The sequence below is a fragment of the Vipera berus genome (genome assembly GCF_964194415.1).
Source record: "Vipera berus genome assembly, chromosome: 2".
Lineage (NCBI taxonomy): Eukaryota > Metazoa > Chordata > Lepidosauria > Squamata > Viperidae > Vipera > Vipera berus.
The window spans coordinates 169,034,581-169,055,668 of record NC_138203.1 but is presented as its reverse complement, the minus strand read 5'-3'; the positions used below and the strand labels follow the sequence as shown (position 1 = coordinate 169,055,668).

General features: G+C 43.7%; 1 protein-coding gene across 2 annotated transcripts in view; it reads right to left on the bottom strand.

Annotated features, from left to right (window-relative positions):
- Positions 1-21,088, bottom strand: part of SLC16A5 (solute carrier family 16 member 5) — a 30,698-nt gene continuing 9,610 nt past the window's right edge. For both annotated transcript variants that reach the window (XM_081315857.1, XM_081315858.1), the window contains 3 exons: positions 6,759-6,902; positions 5,262-6,107; positions 1-2,961 (listed from right to left, as the gene is read on the bottom strand). In XM_081315857.1, coding sequence (XP_081171983.1) covers positions 2,720-2,961; positions 5,262-6,107; positions 6,759-6,902 — 1,232 coding nt within the window. In that variant the 3' untranslated portion in view covers positions 1-2,719. The remainder of the gene's footprint in view (positions 2,962-5,261; positions 6,108-6,758; positions 6,903-21,088) is intronic.

Sequence of the window (21,088 nt, the reverse complement as noted above, 5' to 3'; positions counted from 1 at the left end):
TATCTTCAAAAATCTTTATGTAGAGAGGCTTTATTCAAAAAGAATAGAAAAAAAGCAGACTTGGACCCTTTTTAAATGATGTATTCAGAGAAAAGAAATAAGATGTCTCTTAATCCTGAAACAAGCACAATGGCTTTTTGTTGCATTTTAGTGCTCCCAAGTTTGCAAGTGTTACTGAGTGCATTTGACTTACATAGATATTTGAAAAGCTTCCCATAAAATTTCCAGTAAATAATGCAGTTATCTAGTAATAAACTGACTACAATCATGAAAATAAGGCATTGCAAATTACTTTAAGACAAAAGTATCTAGATATCATTTTTCTGTTCCAAAACCATCTAACCAACCTGCCTATCAAATAACTTACACTTTTTTAAAAAAAGGTTCCATTCAGTGGATGGGGAGTACTTAATATTAAATATAAATTTTATTACATTTTTGCATTAAAACTTCAGGATATTAAGTTTTGTATAATGTAAGAAACCTAAGAATTTAGACTAAAGTTTACCTAGTGTAATTTTCTGTTTCTGCTATACTAGCCAGCTAGATGATCCCAAGACATCTTAAAAAGTGGGGCATAATGATAGCAGCAACCCTCACTGCTACTGATTTTAAAATTTCCACTTAGTATTATAGACAGGCTACAGATAGGTCAAAGTATCCTTCATGACTTGTCACACTGTAACCTTGGCAGCAGCCTTTTAATAACTGAAGTGTGTTTTAAGATTGAATTACATTTTGTTTGTCCTATGTGGATAGATAGATTTTCCTCCTCTTTCTATTCTGCATACGCTATATTCACAGAGATTCACATACGCAAGTTTATTTTCACTGTATCATGCTGGAAAAATAACCCATCCAGACTTAAAAAGTTTGGAGGTCTGACTTTCAGAGTAGGGTTTTTCCAAACCATGTTTGTGGACATGACATTTGGATGTTCAGCTTCCTCCCATCCAATTCTAGTAAATTCCTTTTCCTCTTCTTCCACCCCTATTCCCCCATCCTCTCCCAGTTATTCAAAGCACAAAGTAATCTTGGGCTACTTTTAATGCTTCCAGAGACAAATATGCTTTGGGCCAATCCTGCATTCCTGTCATTTCAATTCACATAGTCAACTTTTAGGTTGATCGGTAGGGCTGTGACTTCCTTCTTACTTCATTTCAACATCTGCTCTTTTGAATCTTAAGTGCTTGAGTTCCTAGCCAATATTTTATTCCATTAGAAACCACTATGGACTTCAGAAGACTTAAATAAGCTGAATGTTTACAGAGATTAGAATTGGAAGAGTAGAATATTAAATGGAAATTTGAACTGTCAAAAGCAAGTAAGCCAGCCTGGATTGAAACATACATGTTCCAATATAAATACTGCTGTTTTAAAAGAAACTAGGCAAAGCAAATTATGTTCAGAGTAAAAGTTAATTTAAGAGACAGATTTAAGAGAAATACCATCCTCTTAACTATATAAATCCAATCCAGAGCAGAGATGGTCTTTATTTCAACCTATTGCCTGAGAGAAGCAGCATTTCTAAAACCTAATTTCCTTTAAACTAACAAGATCACCTTTTTACTCCTATACGTATCTTTATGTATGTAAAGAGTAGGCTCTGCAGAGACTATTCGAAGCCTTTTATAACCCAGTAAAAACAAGAACAAAAATGACTTCCTGTACCACACTGACATTTTGAAAGTGATAGGATCTACTGGTCCCTCCAAAAATAAGATGACCACTTCACTGTATGGTCATGACGTAGCACTTATATATCACTTCAGTGTGTTTTACAGCCCTCTTTAAGCAGTTTAGAGTCAGCCTATTGCCCCCAACAATCTGAGTCCTATTTTATTGACCTCGGAAGGATGGCTGGCTGAGTAAACCTTGAGCAGGTAAGACTCGAACTGCTGGCAGTCAGCAGAATTAATCTGCAATACTGCATTCTAATCACTGCACCACCACCACAGCTCTAGAAAGTGTCATGCAGCAACATATATTCAAAGAGGAAGAAAAGTTTAAGCCACTATTGGTTAATGCATAGGCACTTTGGAGCTGTCGACTTTTACTTCAAGTTGCAGTTTTGGGATTGAGACTTTATTGTCTCCATAAAAAGGCCTTCAAATGCAGAAAATATTCACTTTGGTTATAGCAGTGCATATAAGTCTACTCAGGCTGCTTTATATATGATACGTTCCTCTAGAAAATGCCCTCAAATTATAAAACAGGGATGAACAATTCTGCTTGACATTCAAGAAACTAGCAGTAAAGATCAATAAATAAGAATTCTGCACTTACGCTTGGAAAGAAGTCCACCAGTTGACTTCAGTACAAGCTTAAGTGCCTCCAATTGACTTCTCCAAAACAAAATGTCCTGTATAAGTAATATTGTGCTGGGTTTGCTTGTTTTAGAGAACGAGATAGTTAACAACCGAAAAGGTAAATGTCCTTTTTTACTAAGAGTCTGTAAGAAAACCTGACAATTTGCTATACTTCAAGTAATATCAGATGCTGTCATAAGACTTGCATTCTACACATTTTGTTTAAAGTGCTCCTTAGTGCTTGTGTATCTTCTTATCTGGATAATTTCTCTAGAAATCTGAACTGAACTCAGTTGAGTAGACCATTGTAGCAGGAAGGAGGTGAGCATGAAAAAGAGGCACTTCTCTGTGTGATGTCCCTTCCCCCGGCTTTTGCATTTTTGCATAATATTCCTTCAGCTCCTTTGCATTCAGATGCTTGTTATGTACATTACTTCAGGAGAAGTGTTTTTCATAGGCAGAAGTTCAGTTGGCACTTCTGTGTATTTTCCTTTGGAGAGATCTTCAGAGAGGGGCTTATGAACTTCTTTCCGTTTGTTTTTGGCTTCCAACGTGCAAAAGCTAAGACCCATGAACAGAGCAGCTGTTACCATGAAGAAGCTGGAAGCATAGAAGACATAACTAAAGTGTCCTGTAACATCCACAAGAAGACCTGAAACAGAACAGATACATGATTAAGAAAAACATAAGCTATTTGGCAATCAAATGTAGCATCAAGATATCTGAATACTCAGCCACCAATGGATCAAAAGGTTTAGGAAGTCTGTTCTAGAGCTAACGCAACCCATGAAGTCAGGAGGTTTCCTACATTTGGCAAGAAGAGCATCAATACAGATAAGAAATTCAATTTAACTGTTGACCCAGAATCATTGTGATTCTAATTACTTTTGCTTTCTTCTACTTTCACATTCTTTTTGCCATCCCTAACCCTTGTACTGTCAGTATTAATTGATAGTATAGGAAGCTGCAATTGCCACCTAGATTTATCCTGAGCTGTTCAATTATTCTATGTCCCATTTAAAGAAACAGGAAATGTCTATTTAATCAATGTGACTTATTAACTCTCTGTGGTAAATATAATTATTCAACAACTTTCCATAGCAATCCATCTCTCACAATCTGTTATAAGATGAAAATTATAGCTGCTTCTTATCTGAAGCAGTTTCTAGATCCCTTCAGATGTTTATCTGTCCCTTGCAGGTAGTTTAATATTGTACTTGCTTCCCATCATTTCCAGTATGCTTTAATAAAAGCATACAGTATCACCATTTGCTAATTATACAGACAACTGTATTTTAAGAATGAAAAAATGGTTTGCAGCATATGGATTTACAATTCTACTTTCAGATTTTCAGGTATTGAAATTGCCTGGATATCAGAAAAAGTGTTTCTCAGCATCCACTAATAGCAGTAGCAATATCAATAGCACTTTGACTTATATACCGCTTCACAGTACTTTATAGCCCTCTCTAAGCAGTTTACAGAGTCAGCATATTGCCCCCAACAATCTGGGCCCTCATTTTACTGACCTCGGAAGGATGGAAGGCTGAGTGCACTAAAAAGTATCAAAATCTTTTCTAGAGGGTTTGGATAGAGTCCTGATGTGTGTTGGCGGTGGTACAGGTAGGAAGAATTGATGAAAAGTGCCTGCCCCTTCTGTTAACAGACTTTCTAAAGAGAATCAAAACCCTTTGGATTCAGCTGATTATAATGGATCGATGGATCTCTACCCTTTTGTGAAATTGTGTACAAAAGTCCTTAAATCATATATTTATAACTTAAGCTACCAAATGTGCTTAAGAGTTAAACTGTACAGGTAGAAAGGAAACTAACGTATTTCATTTGTTCTTTAATTTTTAACTCTTATTTAATTAATAAATATTTTTGTCTAAGCATTGTGATATATTTTGTAAGTATCAGCATGCTCACAAAGGAGAAAAACTTACTGAATTCCTCAGGACTTACTTGTAAGTAAAAATACTTTAAAAATACTCACCAGTAGAAATTTTCAAAAACCTTTTTAGAAGATTTTTCGGTGAGCCAAAGAATACAATTGAGAGGGAGGGAGGGAGGACTTGTATTACAACTGATTCCATGGCAATCAGAATTTTATTTTTATATTCAGAATATGCCATGTTAATTCCAAGAATTAAAGAAATATTTTTTTAACTTGTATACATATGACTCCATTGTTTTGGTTGAAACACCAGAGTTCTATGGCTAACTCAGACTCCCTGGAATATGTAAGGATAAATCATCTTGTTGAAATTCACATGATCCCTATAGCAAATACCCATATAGATATATGTATCAAGTTTGACTTGATGTAAGGTGATATACTAATTACATATGCCTATATTTTAGCTAAAATATATCCTAATTTTACAAGAAAGCAAGCAACTGGGACAAGAGAAGCAGTGAGGCGATTTAACTTTTTTTCAGTCTGTATGTCCATACTGGTCTGAAGCTTGTTTTCCTCAGATCTATGCCAAACCTGGATCACTGTGGGATTTAGATTATTTAGCAACAACTGAAAGATGAATAAGAAATTTAGCTATGGTAAACAAGAAGATAGATAGCAGAGCTATAAGCAGAAGAAAATAAAAACTAGATCTTATATCAAAGAAAGCTGTTTGCTAATTACTGGTTGCTGCTCCTACATAATCTTTTTTTATGCTGACTGCTATAATCTTAAATCTCTAAAACCTTAATACTTGCCATTTAAAGCTGTAGTAATCACTCTGCAGAGAATTGTAACACAAATGCTAAAGCGAGCATGGAACTAAGGATTATGGTGGCCTTCATTTCACTGGATGTGTTCAAGCGGAGGATAGATAGCCATCTGACTGATGGCATAAATGGCCTCTTAAGTGCCACCATACAATGAATTCCAATTACAAGCAATATCTGTGCCAACAGTACCTCTGGGCCCAATTGCTGTATACTTCTTACCTGCAAGAGGAGGTCCAATAAGAATGGTGATACTTTCCAAGATGGTGAAAAGACCCAAGGCGCTAGAGAACCTGTCCATTTCCACTACATCCATTAACACTTGGAAGAGAAGTGCACCGATGACACTCATGGAGACACTATAGACCGAGCAGTAGACGACAAGCATACTATACTCAGCTGAAGCAGCACAGATGAGGTTGCTCAGGCCATTGAGCATCACAGCTGAGCTAAAGAGGTAGATCCTCTTGCCCTTGAAGACACTAAGACCTGAGAGAAGGCCTGCAATTGGGCGCATAAATATGTTGATGAATCCAATAATGGAAATTAGGAGGGCTGCTTTCTGTTCCTCCACTCCGTTCAAGATGGCATAGGGTACCAAGTAAACAAGAGGCAGAACAAAACCCATCACCATCCAGGTAACTCCAAGGGTATAGATTTGGTAGCCTTTGTTCTTGAAGAAGATATCAAAAGCTAGGTACTTCCTCAGGGTCTGGGAACACACAGTAAATCTTGACTGACATTGTTCTTTGTGATGCGAAGAGTTTCCATTGGGCATTCCTCCAGCTGACTGTTCAGAAAAAGATTTCAGTGGAAGGGCAGGCAGCTTACTTGGGACTGGCCTCATCACAGCCCCACACACGCAGCAGTTCAGCAACACTCCCCCAAAGATTAGAAATGTGTTTCTCCAGCCCATCTCATCAAGCAGGTTTTGGGAAATTAGTGGCCACAGTGTCATGCCAATGGAGATTCCAGTGGAGGCCAGGGCATTGGCTAATGCTCGCCGTTGTATAAAATAGTAACCAAGTACAGTGACACCTGCTTGGAAGCTAAAAGATGATCCCAGGCCTTTAAATTAAAAAAAAAGAAATAAAAATGATAAGCGTCTGCAGTGATAACATTTGTTTCATTCATTTCTCTGTGTGTATGCTTATAATATCAGAATTAATTCACCTACCACATCGCTGAAAGTATATTAAATGAATTATTTTGGGGTACCACTTGGAACAAAGGTGGGATGTGAACAATATTCTTCATGTACATTACTTAATATTAATTCCAGTAAAAATGTATCTGATAGATCTCAGAGGTTTCTGAAAGAATCTTACCCCTCCTCCTATTAAAAGCACTACTCCTTTGAAAACATTTGAAGTAGCAATCATGGATAATGTAATCACCACATTGCAGATAACTGAGATGAGCTTTTAAAATGTTACTCAGCATCTAAATCAGCACCACAATCCATACATACAGTAGAGCAGGGATGTCAAACTGCTGGCCCGCGGGCCGGAACAAAACCGCGCCCACCTCATTGGGGAATGGGGAAAAAGCTCTGATACGTTGCGCGATGTCATGTGACGTCGTGAGTTTGACATGTCTGCAGTAGAGGATCTATCACTATTTGCAACTTGGATTCATGTTATGTAGTTCTATAAGCTCTGAAAAGGAACCAAACAGGAAGTCATACAAACCATCCCATTGTACTTTTACTATACTCACCAGTGATGAATCCAGCTGTTAGGTAAAGCTCGCTAAGTGAGTTGGAGAAAGCACTGGCGACCATGCCCACTCCACTGAGCAGGCCTCCTACCATGACTGTTATCCTGCAGCCAAATCGCTCCACCAAAATGCTGCAAAGAGGACCTGAGAAGGGAACAATAAACACCAATTTCGGGATTCAAATTCAAAAGTATAGTGATTGGCACAGTCAAAAAGTTGCATTTGTTAGATTTCTATCCTATGGGAATCTCATTTCAGTTTATCTCTACAACAACTACAACCTGGAAGGTAGGTTGGGCTGGGAAAATATGACTAGTCAAGTGAGTTTCCATAATGGACAAGCACAGACCTGGGTCTTCCCTATCCTCGTTCAACACCTCCACATTAAGTTCTGTGCTCCTCCCTGCAGATTTGTTGTTTCTGCTGCTGCTAACATAGTCAAATCTATGCCACATGAAGATAGAATTTTGAAGAAAGATAAAAAAGTGTCCTATATAGACTATTGGCATGTCTATTCTCAATCCATGTTCAGCGTATAGGAATGCTAAGAGTATTTTGGAATCTGAACTTGAACATGTAGAGAGGAAAGAAGTATAGTATGGGTGCCAGTTTCAGATGAAAGTTCAGCAGATAAATTGGATGATCCCCACGCTGTTTTTTTTAAAAAAACAAGATTTTATCTGAGAGCATGAAAGGGAATCTGAATATAATATCAGTCTAAGTATCTTGTGCCAAACAAGGAACACGTTCAGTATAACTGACATAAAACACTTGAGCTGAAGCAGGAAAGTAATTTGAAGAAAGACATTTTGTTTAACAAGAATGTAAAATTAAGAGAAATATGCCCCTGAGATGGAAGAAAGAAGCTCTGAACAGTCATTTCTTGCAGAGAAATTTTTACTACTAGTTTACTACTGGGTAATTTTCCTCCCCCTTCTGTTTAATTGTGTCCAAATCTTAGAAACTGCCTAGTCGAGGCCCTACAGTTTTCTTGGCAAGGTGTTTTGCAAAAGTGCTTTGCCATTGCTTCTTTCCTAGGATTGAGAGTGAGTGGCTAGCCCAGGGATAGGCAACCTTGGCTCTTTTATGACTCGTGGACTTCAACTCCCAGAATTCCTGAGCCAGCCATGCTGAGGGAAAAGGGAGAGGTTTCCAAGCTGAGCCATGCTAGCTCAGGAATTCTGGGAGTTGAAGTCCATGAGTCATCAAAGAGCCAAGGTTGCCTACCCCTGGACTAGCCTAACGTCATCCAACCAGCTCTCATGCCTAAGGCAGGACTAGAAGTCACCATACGAATGGGAAGTGAAGTGTAATCATAATTTGTTAATAGGCTGAAATGAATGCTTTTTGTACCCAAAAAGAACAAGGTGTCTCTCTTTTGTTTTCCCTAAGCAGCCTTCTTGCATTCTTTTTGTTTCACTAGACAAGGCTGCACTTGAATTACTAGTTTGTGGAAAGGGTAGGATTTTGCGCATCTGAAACTTAATTTAATTTAATTAATTTAATAATATTTATATACCGCCCTTCTCCCTGAGGACTCAGGGCGGTTCACAGGGCAGAATAAAATACTAAATACAAACGTTAAAACAAGATTAAATAATTGCCCATATTAAAACAGTTGGAATCAAGTTCTAAAACACCAAGTTAAAATTAAAACACAAGACTAAAAACCCCACCAATCCCCATCAGGCTAGGCCGGCTTGAACAAACAGAAACGTCTTGAGATCGCGACGAAAGGAGCGAAGATCGGGCGCCATCCGGAGCTCTACCGGTAGCTGATTCCACAGCTCCGGAGCGCCCACAGAGAAGGATCTCCCCCTGGGGACCACCAATCGACATTCTCTGATCGGTGGCACCCTGAGGAGGCCCTCTCTGTGGGAACGCACAGGGCGCAGGGAGCTTGATGCCGGCAGCAGATGTTCCCTAAGGTACTCCGGCCCCATGCCATGAAGGGCTTTAAACACTGTTACCAGTACCTTGAATCTCACCCGGAAGACAACTGGCAACCAATGCAGCTCACGGAGCAACGGTGTAACGTGGGAGTATCGGGAGACTCCCAACACAACTCTCGCGGCTGCATTCTGTACCAGTTGGAGCTTCCGGGTGGTCCTCAAGGGCAGCCCCATGTTGTTCTGAACCAGCCCTCTTCTCGTAACCCCTAATTAAAAGAAGAGTCTGGAAAGCGTCCAAGGCTAAAAGGCTTCTGCCAAGATTTAATTACGCAGTTAACAAAAACACAAGAGCTTGTCTTCTCAAGCGGAAAAGTTGCTTTCAGCAACCAGCCCCTCCCCAAACACTTCTTTTATAGAGAGCTCAGGGCGTGGTCTCCCTGTGCCTCCTCCCGAGGAGTCCCATAGTCTTTCTTTGTTTGTCCCTGCTCGTCTGCCTCCTGCGTCGGGCGTCCTTGAACAGGGCCAGCTGTGGGTCATCATCCTCCGCACTCTCGGGCTCACACAGCTGAGAAGAGGTCCCCGGCTGAGGACTCTGCAAAGCCTCCAAATCATCATCAGCCGGTTCGTTTCCCTCCTCCCCCACATCTGAGTCCTCCGATACATCGGACCCGGCTGTCGGACCCACAGGCTGGCCCTGAGTCACAACACATGTAGAGAGCGTTGCAGTAGTCTAGACGAGAGGACACGAGCGCATGAGTGACCGTGCACAAATCATCCCGGCTAAGATAGGGCCGCAACTGGCGCACCAGGCGAACCTGGGCGAAGGCCCCCCTAGTCACAGCTCCTATATGGTCTTCCAGGGTGAGCCGTGAATCTAGGAGGACTCCCAAGTTGCGAGCCCTATCTACGGGGGGTAATAGTTCACCCCCCATAGCCAAAGGTGGAACATCCGAATAAACCCGGGATGAAGGTATGCAGAGCCACTCAGTCTTGTCGGGGTTGAGCTGGAGTCTGTTCCTCCCCATCCAGACCCGAACCGCCTCCAGGCACCGGGACATCACGTTGAGGGCATCACTGGGGTGGTTTGGGGTCGAAAGGAAAAGTTGGGTATCATCAGCGTACTGATGATACCCAACTCCAAAGCCACGAATGATCTCACCCAGCGGTTTCATGTAGATGTTGAACAGGAGAGGCGAGAGGACCGACCCCTGAGGAACTCCACAAATGAGAGACCTCGCGGTCGACCTCTGCCCTCCTGCCAACACCGACTGCGAACGTCCCCGGAGATAGGAGGAGAACCACTGTAAAACTGTGCCTCCCACTCCCAATCCCCTGAGACGCCGCAGCAAGATACCATGGTCGATGGTATCGAAAGCCGCCGAGAGGTCTAATAGGACTAGAACAGAGGAATATCCCCTGTCCCGAGCCCTCCAGAGATCATTCACCAGCGCGACCAATGCCGTCTCCGTGCTGTGCCCGGGCCTGAAACCCGATTGGTACGGGTCTAGATAATCCGCTTCATCCAGGACCAGAGGGAGCTGATGCGCCACCACACTCTCAACAACCTTCGCAAGAAAGCGAAGGTTGGAGACAGGACGAAAGTTGTTTAATACAGCTGGGTCCAAGGCAGGCTTCTTGAGGAGAGGCCTCACCACCGCCTCTTTCAAGACGGCGGGGAAGCAACCCTCACTCAGAGAAGCCGATATAACTGCCTGGAACCAGCTGCGTGTCCTCTCCCGGGCTGCATAGACCAGCCAGGAAGGGCACGGGTCCAATAAACACGTGGTGGTGCTCAGCCTCCCCATGATCCTGTCCACTTCCTCCGGAGTCACAGAATCAAACTCCTCCCAGATGATATCGACAAGACCGCCAGTGTCCTGATCGTCAGACTCTGCCCAGTCAGAGTCCAGACCGGTCCGAATCCGAGCGATTTTGTCCGACAGATGTTGGTTAAACTCCTCGGCACGACCCTGCAAGGGATCCTCCCTCACCTCCTGATTTAGGAGGGAGCGAGTCACCCTAAACAGGGTGGCCGGGCGATTATCTGCGGACGCGATAAGGGTGGCGAAGTGGTTAGACCTCGCCTCCCTTATCGCAGCGAGATAAGACCTAATGTAGGCTCTTAGTCGCAATCGGTCGGATTCGGATCGGCTGGACCTCCAACCGCTCTCTAGGCCCCGTCTCCGACGCTTCATCTCCCGAAGCTCCGCAGAGAACCATGGAGCTCGACGGGATCTGCACCGGGTCAGGGGCCGCAAGGGTACAACTCGGTCAAGAGCCTCAGTGGCCATCCTTTCCCAGGCTTCCACTAAGGCATCTGCCGAGCTGTGAGCAAGGGAGGCAGGTGGGGACCCCAGCGCTGCCTGGAACCTCTGGGGATCCATTAAGCGTCTGGGGCGGTACCATTTAATTGGTTCCAAGCACCCACGGCGGGGGGTGGCAAAACGGAAGACCAGCCGCAGGAGATGATGATCGGTCCATGACAGGGGCATAATAATTGGGGAGCCCCCACCAAGATCATCTAACCACCGTCCAGATAAAAAAACTAGGTCAAGGGTGTGGCCTCCCTCATGAGTCGGTCCCGAAATTACTTGCGTCAGGTCCATGGCCGTCATGGAAGCCATGAACTCCCGAGCCAACTCAGATGATCCTCCCAGCGATGGTAGATTGAAGTCCCCCAAAACTATAAGTTTCGGGAACTCAACCACCAACCCAGAGAGGACATCGAGCAGCTCAGGCAGGGCTGCTGCTGCGTGACTAGGCGAAAGGTACACCAGCAGCAAGCCCAACTGCGCACCAGGGCCGCATCTCAAAAAGAGAGACTCACACCCGACTATCTGAGGAACAGTGGCCTCCCGCGGACACAAGGTCTCCCTCATAACAACAGCCACACCCCCACCCCGAGCCCGAGGCCGGTGCAGCACCCGGAAATCTGGTGGGCAAAGGTCAACCAGAGGAATCCCGCCCTCTGGGCCCAACCAAGTCTCCGTGATGCAAGCCAGGTCCGCCTGCTCACCCTCGACCAGATCACGAACGAGAGGAGCCTTATTAGAGACGGACCTGGCATTCAAATACACCAGCCGGAGCTCAGGGGGCTGCACACCCTCACTCCCGGGACCTTGGGGTAGAGCCAGAGGGTCGGAGTGCCTCACCGCTTGTAAGCAGCGGAGAGGCCTTCCCTGAGATCGATACGGCCCTCTGCTCCTACATCTGCTGCCATTCCCTGATGTCGTGGGAATAGGTAGCCCCACGACCAGCCCTGGAGCCCCGGAGGTGACCGACCCCCGCTCCTCCCCCCTGCGATCTCCATCGGCCCTAGCCAGAACAGCGGTAGTTGGATAGCCCCCCTTATCCAAACAACCAAAAGAACCCTCCCGCCTCCCTAACCCCCTAAAAAATTTTGAAAGAAAAATAATCAGGGGCCTCTTATTAGGTCTACGTCGAAGGCCCCTACCCGTGCCCAGCCAACTCTCAGGGTCCCAATAAATGGGCCCTTCCTCGAGGTTATAATCGGCTGGCAAGGCGGGTCGCACCCAGGAGAGGGGAGCACCCCTGAGGGCGCACAAGTCCGTGGAAGAATATTTAAAGGAAGGCATAAATAGCAGTCCGGATCGCAGGCAGTCCATAGATAATAGTCCATAAGGAGGATCTATTCAGAGAGGGAGTCCCAGGCCTCCGTCCAGCCGCTGCCACTCAGCTGGATAAACCCCCCGGGCAGGCCTGCCACCGTCCTCTCACTACGGCCACAGAGCCAGTTCTCGGGGGGGATGGAAGTCTGGAGCAACCGCACTGGGTATGGCCTGCCCCCTAGAGCTCTCACCTCTAGGGGCAGCAGATGTAAATTCGGCCATCCTCTCACAATGGCTAATACCCAGAGTTCTCTGTCCTTTGGGGTATAAGGGGCAATGCGCAATCGATTGTAAAAACAAAAACAGGCCATCATAGTCAATTCTGGTAAAAGCCAAGTCCCCCGTTGTCCCGTCATTCCTAGAGGTTGTAACTGACCACCAGTCCATAGGCCCTCAGTTCCATAATTATTGGGGCCTTCCAGACTGTGGTCAACAAAGATTGGCTCCCCCAGGTCCATTAAATTCCCCGCCGGTCTTCCAAAGTCCTTCAAAATGGCCCAAGTCCACAAGGCTCCACTGGGCTCCACCGGAATCCACCGGCTAGTCCAGGAACCTTCAGGGCCACCAGAAGCAGTGGGGGTGCCAACCCATCTGGGATATGCAGAACCAACCGGGGGGCCGGCAAACCGGCCATAACGCCATCGCTGAATCATCGAAGCCGCTGCCGCTGGGCCGCTATGGACACCGCCGCCGCCATCCCCGTAGCCACCGTAGCCACCGGAACGCCACCAAGGCCGGGAACAATCCGGGGAAAGCCACCGCCTCCGCCGATGAAAAACGGGCCAAAAAGGCCCAGGGGGCAGCGGAGCAAACGGTTCGGTGAAAGCAGGCCAGACCACAATAGTCGATGGTAAAGTGGCCCGCAAACGGCCCGGGAACAACGCCGCCGCCGCCGCCGCCGCCATTAGGATATCCCAGAGCGTCGTTGATGCAAGCAAAAAGCAGGCAGAAGGCAGAGGCAGACCAGTTAAAAGGAAAACGATAGAAAAGGCGGGCCACGCAGCTCGCAAACAGCTCCGTCGCCGCCGCAGCACCGCCGCCGCCAGCCGCCGGGAACTCCAAACGCTGCCGAAGAAGCCAAGACCGCCCGACATAGCCGGAAACTCCCGACGACCAGCTGAGCAGCTGAGCAGCTGAGCAGATAACAAAACCGGCAGCCCTGCGAAACGCTGGTAAAAAAAACCTAGACAACTTCAGACTTGCTCTCTGCTTTAAATCTGCATTTTCTCAGGCACATTCTCAGGGCAACCAATTTTACTTTAGAAATCATAACTGCCTCGGGTGTGAGGTGTGGAGGTCAAGATGGCAGCCATAATCATGAAAGACACCCTGCTCTGCCCTGAGCTTTCAAATTTAGATGAGAGGCCCAAGATCTCAGAAAGTTCAGCTCTTTTTGTTTTCCCGTTGGATTAGGTTGGAGACAGCAACAAATGCCCTGTACCTGGAAAGTTCTTGGAATGGACAAGAATTGTTTTCCTCCACAAATATCTGCTTCTTAAAGACATGTGAGCTCTCTTAAACAAATGCTGGCAACTTTTAATATGAGCAAATGAAATCTCAAATCTCTTCCTCATTTACAGTATACAGGTAGAAGACTGGCCTTGAAGAAAGCTGAGGCAGATTATATTTTTCACGAGGTGGAGCTAGATGTGGTCATACAGTGTAGAGGTTTCTGTCATTCCCTGTGTCCTTTCTCTCCTGTCAATCTCATATATTTGTCAACTCAGCTGTAGGCCTGACTTGGGCAAATAAAGTTCACGCCGCTTCTTCTTGTGTGTCCTTGAGAATAACATGATGGCAAATTTCCTAACTACTCATATTACTTAATCAATAGCGTGGTTGTTTAATTCAGGCCAAAGTGATACCCTGGGCCTTTCCCCTATTTTCAGGTTGTTTACAGAGTGAACATCACTAAAGCCTAACATCAATACCTGGGAAGATACTGGAAAAAATAATCAAAAACCAGATCTGTGAGCATCTAGAAAGAATGATATAACTAGTAGCCAGCACGGGTTTGTTAAAAACAGACCATGCCAAACCAATCTTATTTCCTTCTTTGACAAAGTGACTAAATTAGTAAACCAGCCAAATGCTGTGGACATAGTATACTTAGGTATTCGACAAAGTAGACCACAACCTACTGCTTGGTAAGCTAGAAAAATGTGGGATTGACAGCATCACCACCAGAGGGATTTGTAACTGGCTAATTGCTTTTCAACCTTTTCACCCATTGTACCACTTTTAGGATATGACAACATCCGAGTACCACCAGTCGCCTAGCAAGGTGTCAAAAACTTGAGGACCCCCCAAAAAAGGAAAAAAGTGATGAAGTACAGGGAGTCCTTAACTTACAACAGTTCGCTTAGTGACTGTTCGAAGTTACAATGGCACTGGAAAAAGTGCCCCCCAAGCCACAGCCGAGCAAGACACCTGCCTGCCCGCCTGGCGGCGCTCTTCCTCCTGTCCGAGGTTTTCATTGTTGTGAGCACTTCTGTTGAGGATTGGCAGCGGGGGTGGGGGGGTGTTTGGTTTTTATCCCCCCCCATCTGCTGGGTGGTTTCAGCAGGTTTTGGTCACTTCACATGACCCTGGGACACTGTGACCGTCATAAATATGAATCAGTTGCCAAGTATCTGAATGTAAATCACAAGATCCTGGAGATGTTGCAACATTCCAGCCGATAGGTGCTTCTTCTGGGCTCAGCAGAAGTGTTAGTATCAGCACTGAGCTCCAGCTGGATCCTGGTGCTGATCCTGGCGCTTCTGCTGAGCCCTGACAGCCCTGCAGCTCCAGCCGTCTCTCGCTCAGGCTTGTGTGGTGCTGCCACCAGTTCAGCTAATTCCCCTCCCCCGCTACCACTTTTCTAGGATGGTCGCGTACCACCTGCCAGGTGCCATTGTACCACAGGTGGTACCCGTACCACTGGTTGAAAACCCCTGGACTAATAAACTGTACTCAATGCGTAGTCCTTAATCTACATGGAGGGAAGTAAGCAGTGGGGTACCACAAGTTTCCATCTTAGGCCCAGTATGCTTCAATATCTTTATAAATGACTTAGATGAGGGAATAGAAGGGGAATACTTAGGCACAAAAAGCCAAAGGTTTACAAATGTGGATTATGCGAAACCTGGCTCAAAAACAGTAACTGTGAGAGGGACCTTGGGATCCTAGTGGACAATCACTTAAATATGAGCCGGTAGTGTGTGGCAGCAGCCAAAAAGCTAATACAATCCTTGGCTGTATAAACAGAAGCATAGAAACAAATCAGGTGAAGTATTAGTACTACTTTATAAATCATTAATAAGGCCACACCTGGAATACTGCATGCAGTTTTGGTCACCACATTACAAAAAAGATGTTGAGACTTTGGAAAAAGTGCAAAGAAGAGCAACTAAGATGATTAAGGGCCTGGAGACTAAAACATATGAAGAACGGTTGCAGGATTTGGGTATGGCCAGTCTAGCGAAAAGGACTAGGGGTGACATATAGCAGTATTCCAGTATTTGAGGGGCTGCCATAAAGAAGAGAGGATCAACTTATTTTCCAAAGCACCAGAAGGCAAGACAAGAAACAACAGATGGAAACTAATCAAGGAGAGAAGCAACCTGGAATTAAGGAGATGCTTCCTAACAGTGAGGACAATGGTGAAACAGCTTGCCTCCAGAAGTTGTGGTTGCTACCATCACTGGAGGTTTTTAAGGAAAGACTGGACACCCACCTATCTGAAATGGTATAGGGTCTCCTGCTTGAGCAGGGGGCTGGACTAGAAGACCTCCAAGGTCCCTTCCAGGTCTATTCTGATTGAACACAAGAGAGAGAAAGAGCCAGACATGTAAATATAGTCCTCGACTTAGGACCACAACTAACCCCAAAATTTTTGTTGCTAAGTGAGACAGTTACAGTAAGTGAGTTTTGCCCCATTTTATAATCTTTCTTGTCATTCTTATTGAATGAATCACTGCATGGTTAAGTTTGTGAGACAGTTGTTAAGTGAACTTGGCTTCCTCACTGACTTTGCTTATCAGGAGGTTACAAAAAGTGATCACATGACCTCAGGACACTGCAACCATCATAAATATAAGTCGGTTGCCAAGCATCTGAATATTGATCACATGAACGTGGGGATGGTGCAATGTAAGTGTGAAAAACATTCCTAAGTCACTTTTTTTCTGTGCTGTTATAACTTTGAACGGTCACTTAACAAACTGTTGTAAGTTAAGGACTACCTATACAATTATTAATAAAAATTATTCAGAAGAAAGAAGGATGAATGTTGTAGGAAAGTGTTGGGTTTTTTTCCCCTTCCAGATCACAAGAAACCTGATCCTGAATTTTGAAAGTGGGATAGATTATCCATTCATAAAAATGTATTTATTGTTCATTGTTATCCTTCTCATCCTCCATATGTTGTCTCCCTTATTTTTAAAATAAACCATGACTGGGTATGGCTGAGAGACAATGACTCTTCCTAAATCAATCAGGGAGCATTGTGACATTGTTTAAGCCCTGATCTTCTTGAAACATTTCTGTACCGGCCTGCTGTTTTGTGATTCAATGAGATGTATAAAATCTAAAGGTGCCAATACAATAAAAAAATTGCAAAGGCAATTCAGATCCACAATGTAGCTAAAACACATCAAAATAATATAGATTTTACTGGCTTTGCAAAACAGAAACCAAATTGGAGCTCCCTTTACCTTAGGGGAAAGCCTTGTATAATGTGTGGGGTTACCAAGAAGAGGTCCCTCACCTGTTTAACTTCCCACAGAATGGGGATCTGAAGGGTAGATTCCCCTGGCCTAGCTAGATCCCTGCATAGGTCATCAAACAGAGAGACCAAAGCTGTTTCTGTCTTATTCTCAGATCTGAATCCAGAATAAAAGTGGTTCCAGAATCAATTTCTTTAGGGTTTTCTATAGCTAAAATCCCACCACCTTTTCCAAAACCTTTCCAGAAAACGAACACTAAAATTTGGATGAAAGTTGCGCAAAACTGAGATACTGTCCTTTCAGGCAGTCCTTTTGGAAAGAGACCTTTCTGACTCATTTGAGGCAGGCAGTACTAACCCCATTCTGAAAGAGGCAATGATCCAAGTTCCCTTTTCATATTTAGAGACATTTAAAATGTAGAAATATTAAACGTTTCTCTAATATGATTATGACATGAGAATAACAAGGCAGTATTCCTATTCTGATGCAGATAATGACAACATTCATGTTCAGCATTTGCTATGCTTGTTGTTTACCTAACCTTGTTATGGTACACAAGTTAACTAATGCTTTGTTCTGGTTAGCTGCCAATCCTAGACTGTGGTCAATAAACCTTTTTAAAGCAGTATTACATTTCAGTCAATCTTGTAGGTTCATAACTGTGTGGCTGTCTAAATGCCCAGAATATAAGATTTTTTTTTTTGCCTGATACACCTTTCTATTTTTTACTATTAAATGTTAAAGATCACGAAGCTATTTAGAGAAATCTAAGAATCATGTTTTTGACTTCATAATTTAGCATTATCCAGTTGCATGATTAATCAGGCTGGAGTTTAAATATCTCTTCCTCCTTCTCAATCATTTCCATAATCAAGTCATTCATGTGGGCTCTGGAAGCACATGCAGAAGACAAGCTGTACTGATTGTGAGTTAAGGATCAAAACAAAGTCAAGGCTGATCCACTGTGATTCAAACCTAGAAAGACTGGAACTTTAAGGTTGATTATTAATATTCAGATCCTATTCTTCATTATACTGCTGCTGCTTTATATTTTTTGTTCACCACATAGTCAATCAGATATTCAGACTGTATTTGACATTTTAATCCACCTATCAAATCCTTCCCAAGGACCTGGCATCGGCAGCTGTTGATGTTTTACGGTGTTAGAGGTATCATCGCAAGATGTAAGCTGTTCCAATTAAAGCTGCCTTTTGCAACTGACTGATGGTGAATTTGTCAGTGCTGATAGCGTTCAAGTGATACTCCAGTTTTGAGATTGCACCCAAGGCACTATTAATATTGGTTCTATCTTTGCCACAGCTGTTCTACTTCTATTTGTAGGGTCTTTGTATTTGATTATCTTCTCCAGTTCCTTCTCTTCTGTTCTGTTGTCTCCAGGGTATTGCCACATCCACTATCCAGACTTTTTTTTGTCTTTCTTATTGACAGTAGTTAAGTCTGACGTGTTATGCGGCAAGTGCCTGTCTGTTTGAATTCTGAAATCCCAGAGCACTTTAGGTTCTTCATTTTCTATGATTTTCTCTATTTTACAGTCCCACCAGTTCTTGCTTGCAGGCAAATCCACATCTTCCAATGCACTATTCTTGCTACTTTGCCATGCCGTTGTTTGTAGTAGTCTGTGTGATCATCTTACAGCAGCTAACCAGGTGGTCCACTGTTTCTTCACCTTCTTTGCAGAGGCGGCACTTGCTATCTGTTCTGACTTCCCAATTCTGGTTTTGTATGCATTTGTTCTTAAGGCTTAGTCTTGTCTAGCCAGAATTAGCTCCTTTATCTCTTTTTTCAAAATTCTTGCTTTTACCCTTTGGCAGGTCTTGTTATTATCTGCCTTACCTGTTTTATTTTACATTTTTAAAATAATAATTATTATGGCTGGTCAAGTAGGCAGCCAGATATTAAGACTGGATCTGGTATTTCTGTCCATCTATTGAGTCCTTCCCAAGGACTGGGATAGGGAGATGTTGTTCAATAATGTTAAAGATACCATCACAGGATGTAAGCTGTTCCAAATAAAGCTGCCTTTTCCAAGTGACTCATAGTGATTTTGTCAGTGCTGATGGTGTTTGATGGTGTTCCAGATGTTTTGGAATTGCACCCAAGATGCTATTACTATCGATACTATCTTTGCTTTCTATTGCCAAAGTCATCCTACTTCTACTTTCAGGTCTTTATACTTGTGATTTTTCAGTTCTTTTTCTTATATTCTGCTGTCTCCAAGTATTGCAAAGTCCACTATCCAGACATTTTTATCTTTCTTATCAACAATTGTTATTATTATTATTTAAATGTATTTGCTGCCAGATTTCCAGCAATTCTGGGTAGTTTCTACTTAGAAAAAGTCTATCTTCTTTTTCTAGTCCAGTGATGGTGAACCTTTTAGAGACTGAATGCCCAAAACCTGGCCCTGCCCCTGCCCCACCCGCCCCCACTCCGCTCCAGCCCCCCTGGCCACCCACTGCCTCCCTGGCCTGCTGCAGATTGCCCAGGCAGCCCAGCAGCACCATGGCAGCCACGCCCACACTCCACAGCATCAATTGCGCGCAACGGGGCACGAGGGCAGAGTCTTGTCCCCACTGCCCGGCTGCCATGTCCTTGGCTGCGCTGCTCCACGCGGGCTGTGCTTGGGGGCAAATCTCTGGGGGGACTGCTGATGAGGAAGGGGCCGTGGGGGAAGGTGGTGCTGGGGCAACAGCACGCGTGCTCACAGAAAGGGCTCTGGGCGCTGCCTCTGGCACACGTGCCATAGGTTCACCACCACTGATGTAGTCCATCTTACTAAACTGCAAAAAAAGAATCTGGTCAGCTATAAAGCTTCCAGAAATTCATGATAAACGAAGGGTGAAATTTGGGATATTGATGGATTTCAAGATAAAGCATCAAATTTTAGTTTTGGGATGACAGGCATAGGCCTACTCCCCAAAACCTTTTAACCTGTCAAAATAAACAGTGGGAACATAAAAGCCAGGAGAGAGAAAGATCTGGAGAAGAAGTCTAAGATGGAAGATCTGGGGACTGCTGCTACACCTGTACCTATGCATAAGATGGAGTTGGTGGAGTAGTCATAGGATTACACTGGCCCCAAAGTAGTTTTGTGTAGTGGAGATTTCATGCAGATCTTATCACTTATAGGCAGTTCTTAACTTATGACAACAACTGAGCCCAAAATTTCTGTTGCTCAGTGAGAGTTTTAGTCCATTTTACAACCTTTCTTGCCATAGTTGTTAAGTGAGTCACTTCAGTTGTTAAATTAGTAATACAGATATTAAGTGAATCTGCGTTCCCCACTGACTTTGCTTGTCAGAGGGTTGCAAAAGGTGATCACATGACCCTGGGACACTGCAACTGTCACAAATATGAGTCAGTTGCCAAGTGTCTGAATTTTGATCATGTGACCATGGGGATGCTGCAACAGTCATAAGTGTGAAAAATGGTCATAAGTCACTTTTTTTCTGTGAGGTTATAACTTTGAACGGTCACTAAATGAACTGTTGCTAAGTTGAGAACTACCTGTATACCCCATTCAGTAAGTTAAGCTGCCATAAATATTAATGTTCGATATCTGAATATTATTTATAGATCAAGAGTATATAAGTAAAGGGGCAAATTCATCAAGAACACTGCCTGGTGCCTCCTGATAGCGAGCAATGAATATACCTGTCAATAGAAACAGCTCATATTGTACTATTAGAAATCCTAGCTATTGTTTAATGATTATATAATACATGCATTACATAAGAGCAAGCAAAGCCTATTGTGAAATATAGGTTAATTGGCAAAAGAAATCACTACCACATGAAATATTTCACTAAATTTCCCAGCTCAGTAGAGAACATAATCCTTTCCTTGTCAGCACAATACCAGAGATTAATGATCTGACGCAATATTATTATCACAGGCCCACGTATAAAAGAGATGATAACCAGGTGTTCCTGATACCCAAGGGAATAGGAAGCTAATGAAATCTTGCAGGTGTGCAAAATACACTGTTAAACTATTCAAGACCCAACCAGCTTTTAAGACATTTATAAGCCTAGGAATAAAGCCATATAGGCATAGCTCCTAGATAGAATATTCATAAG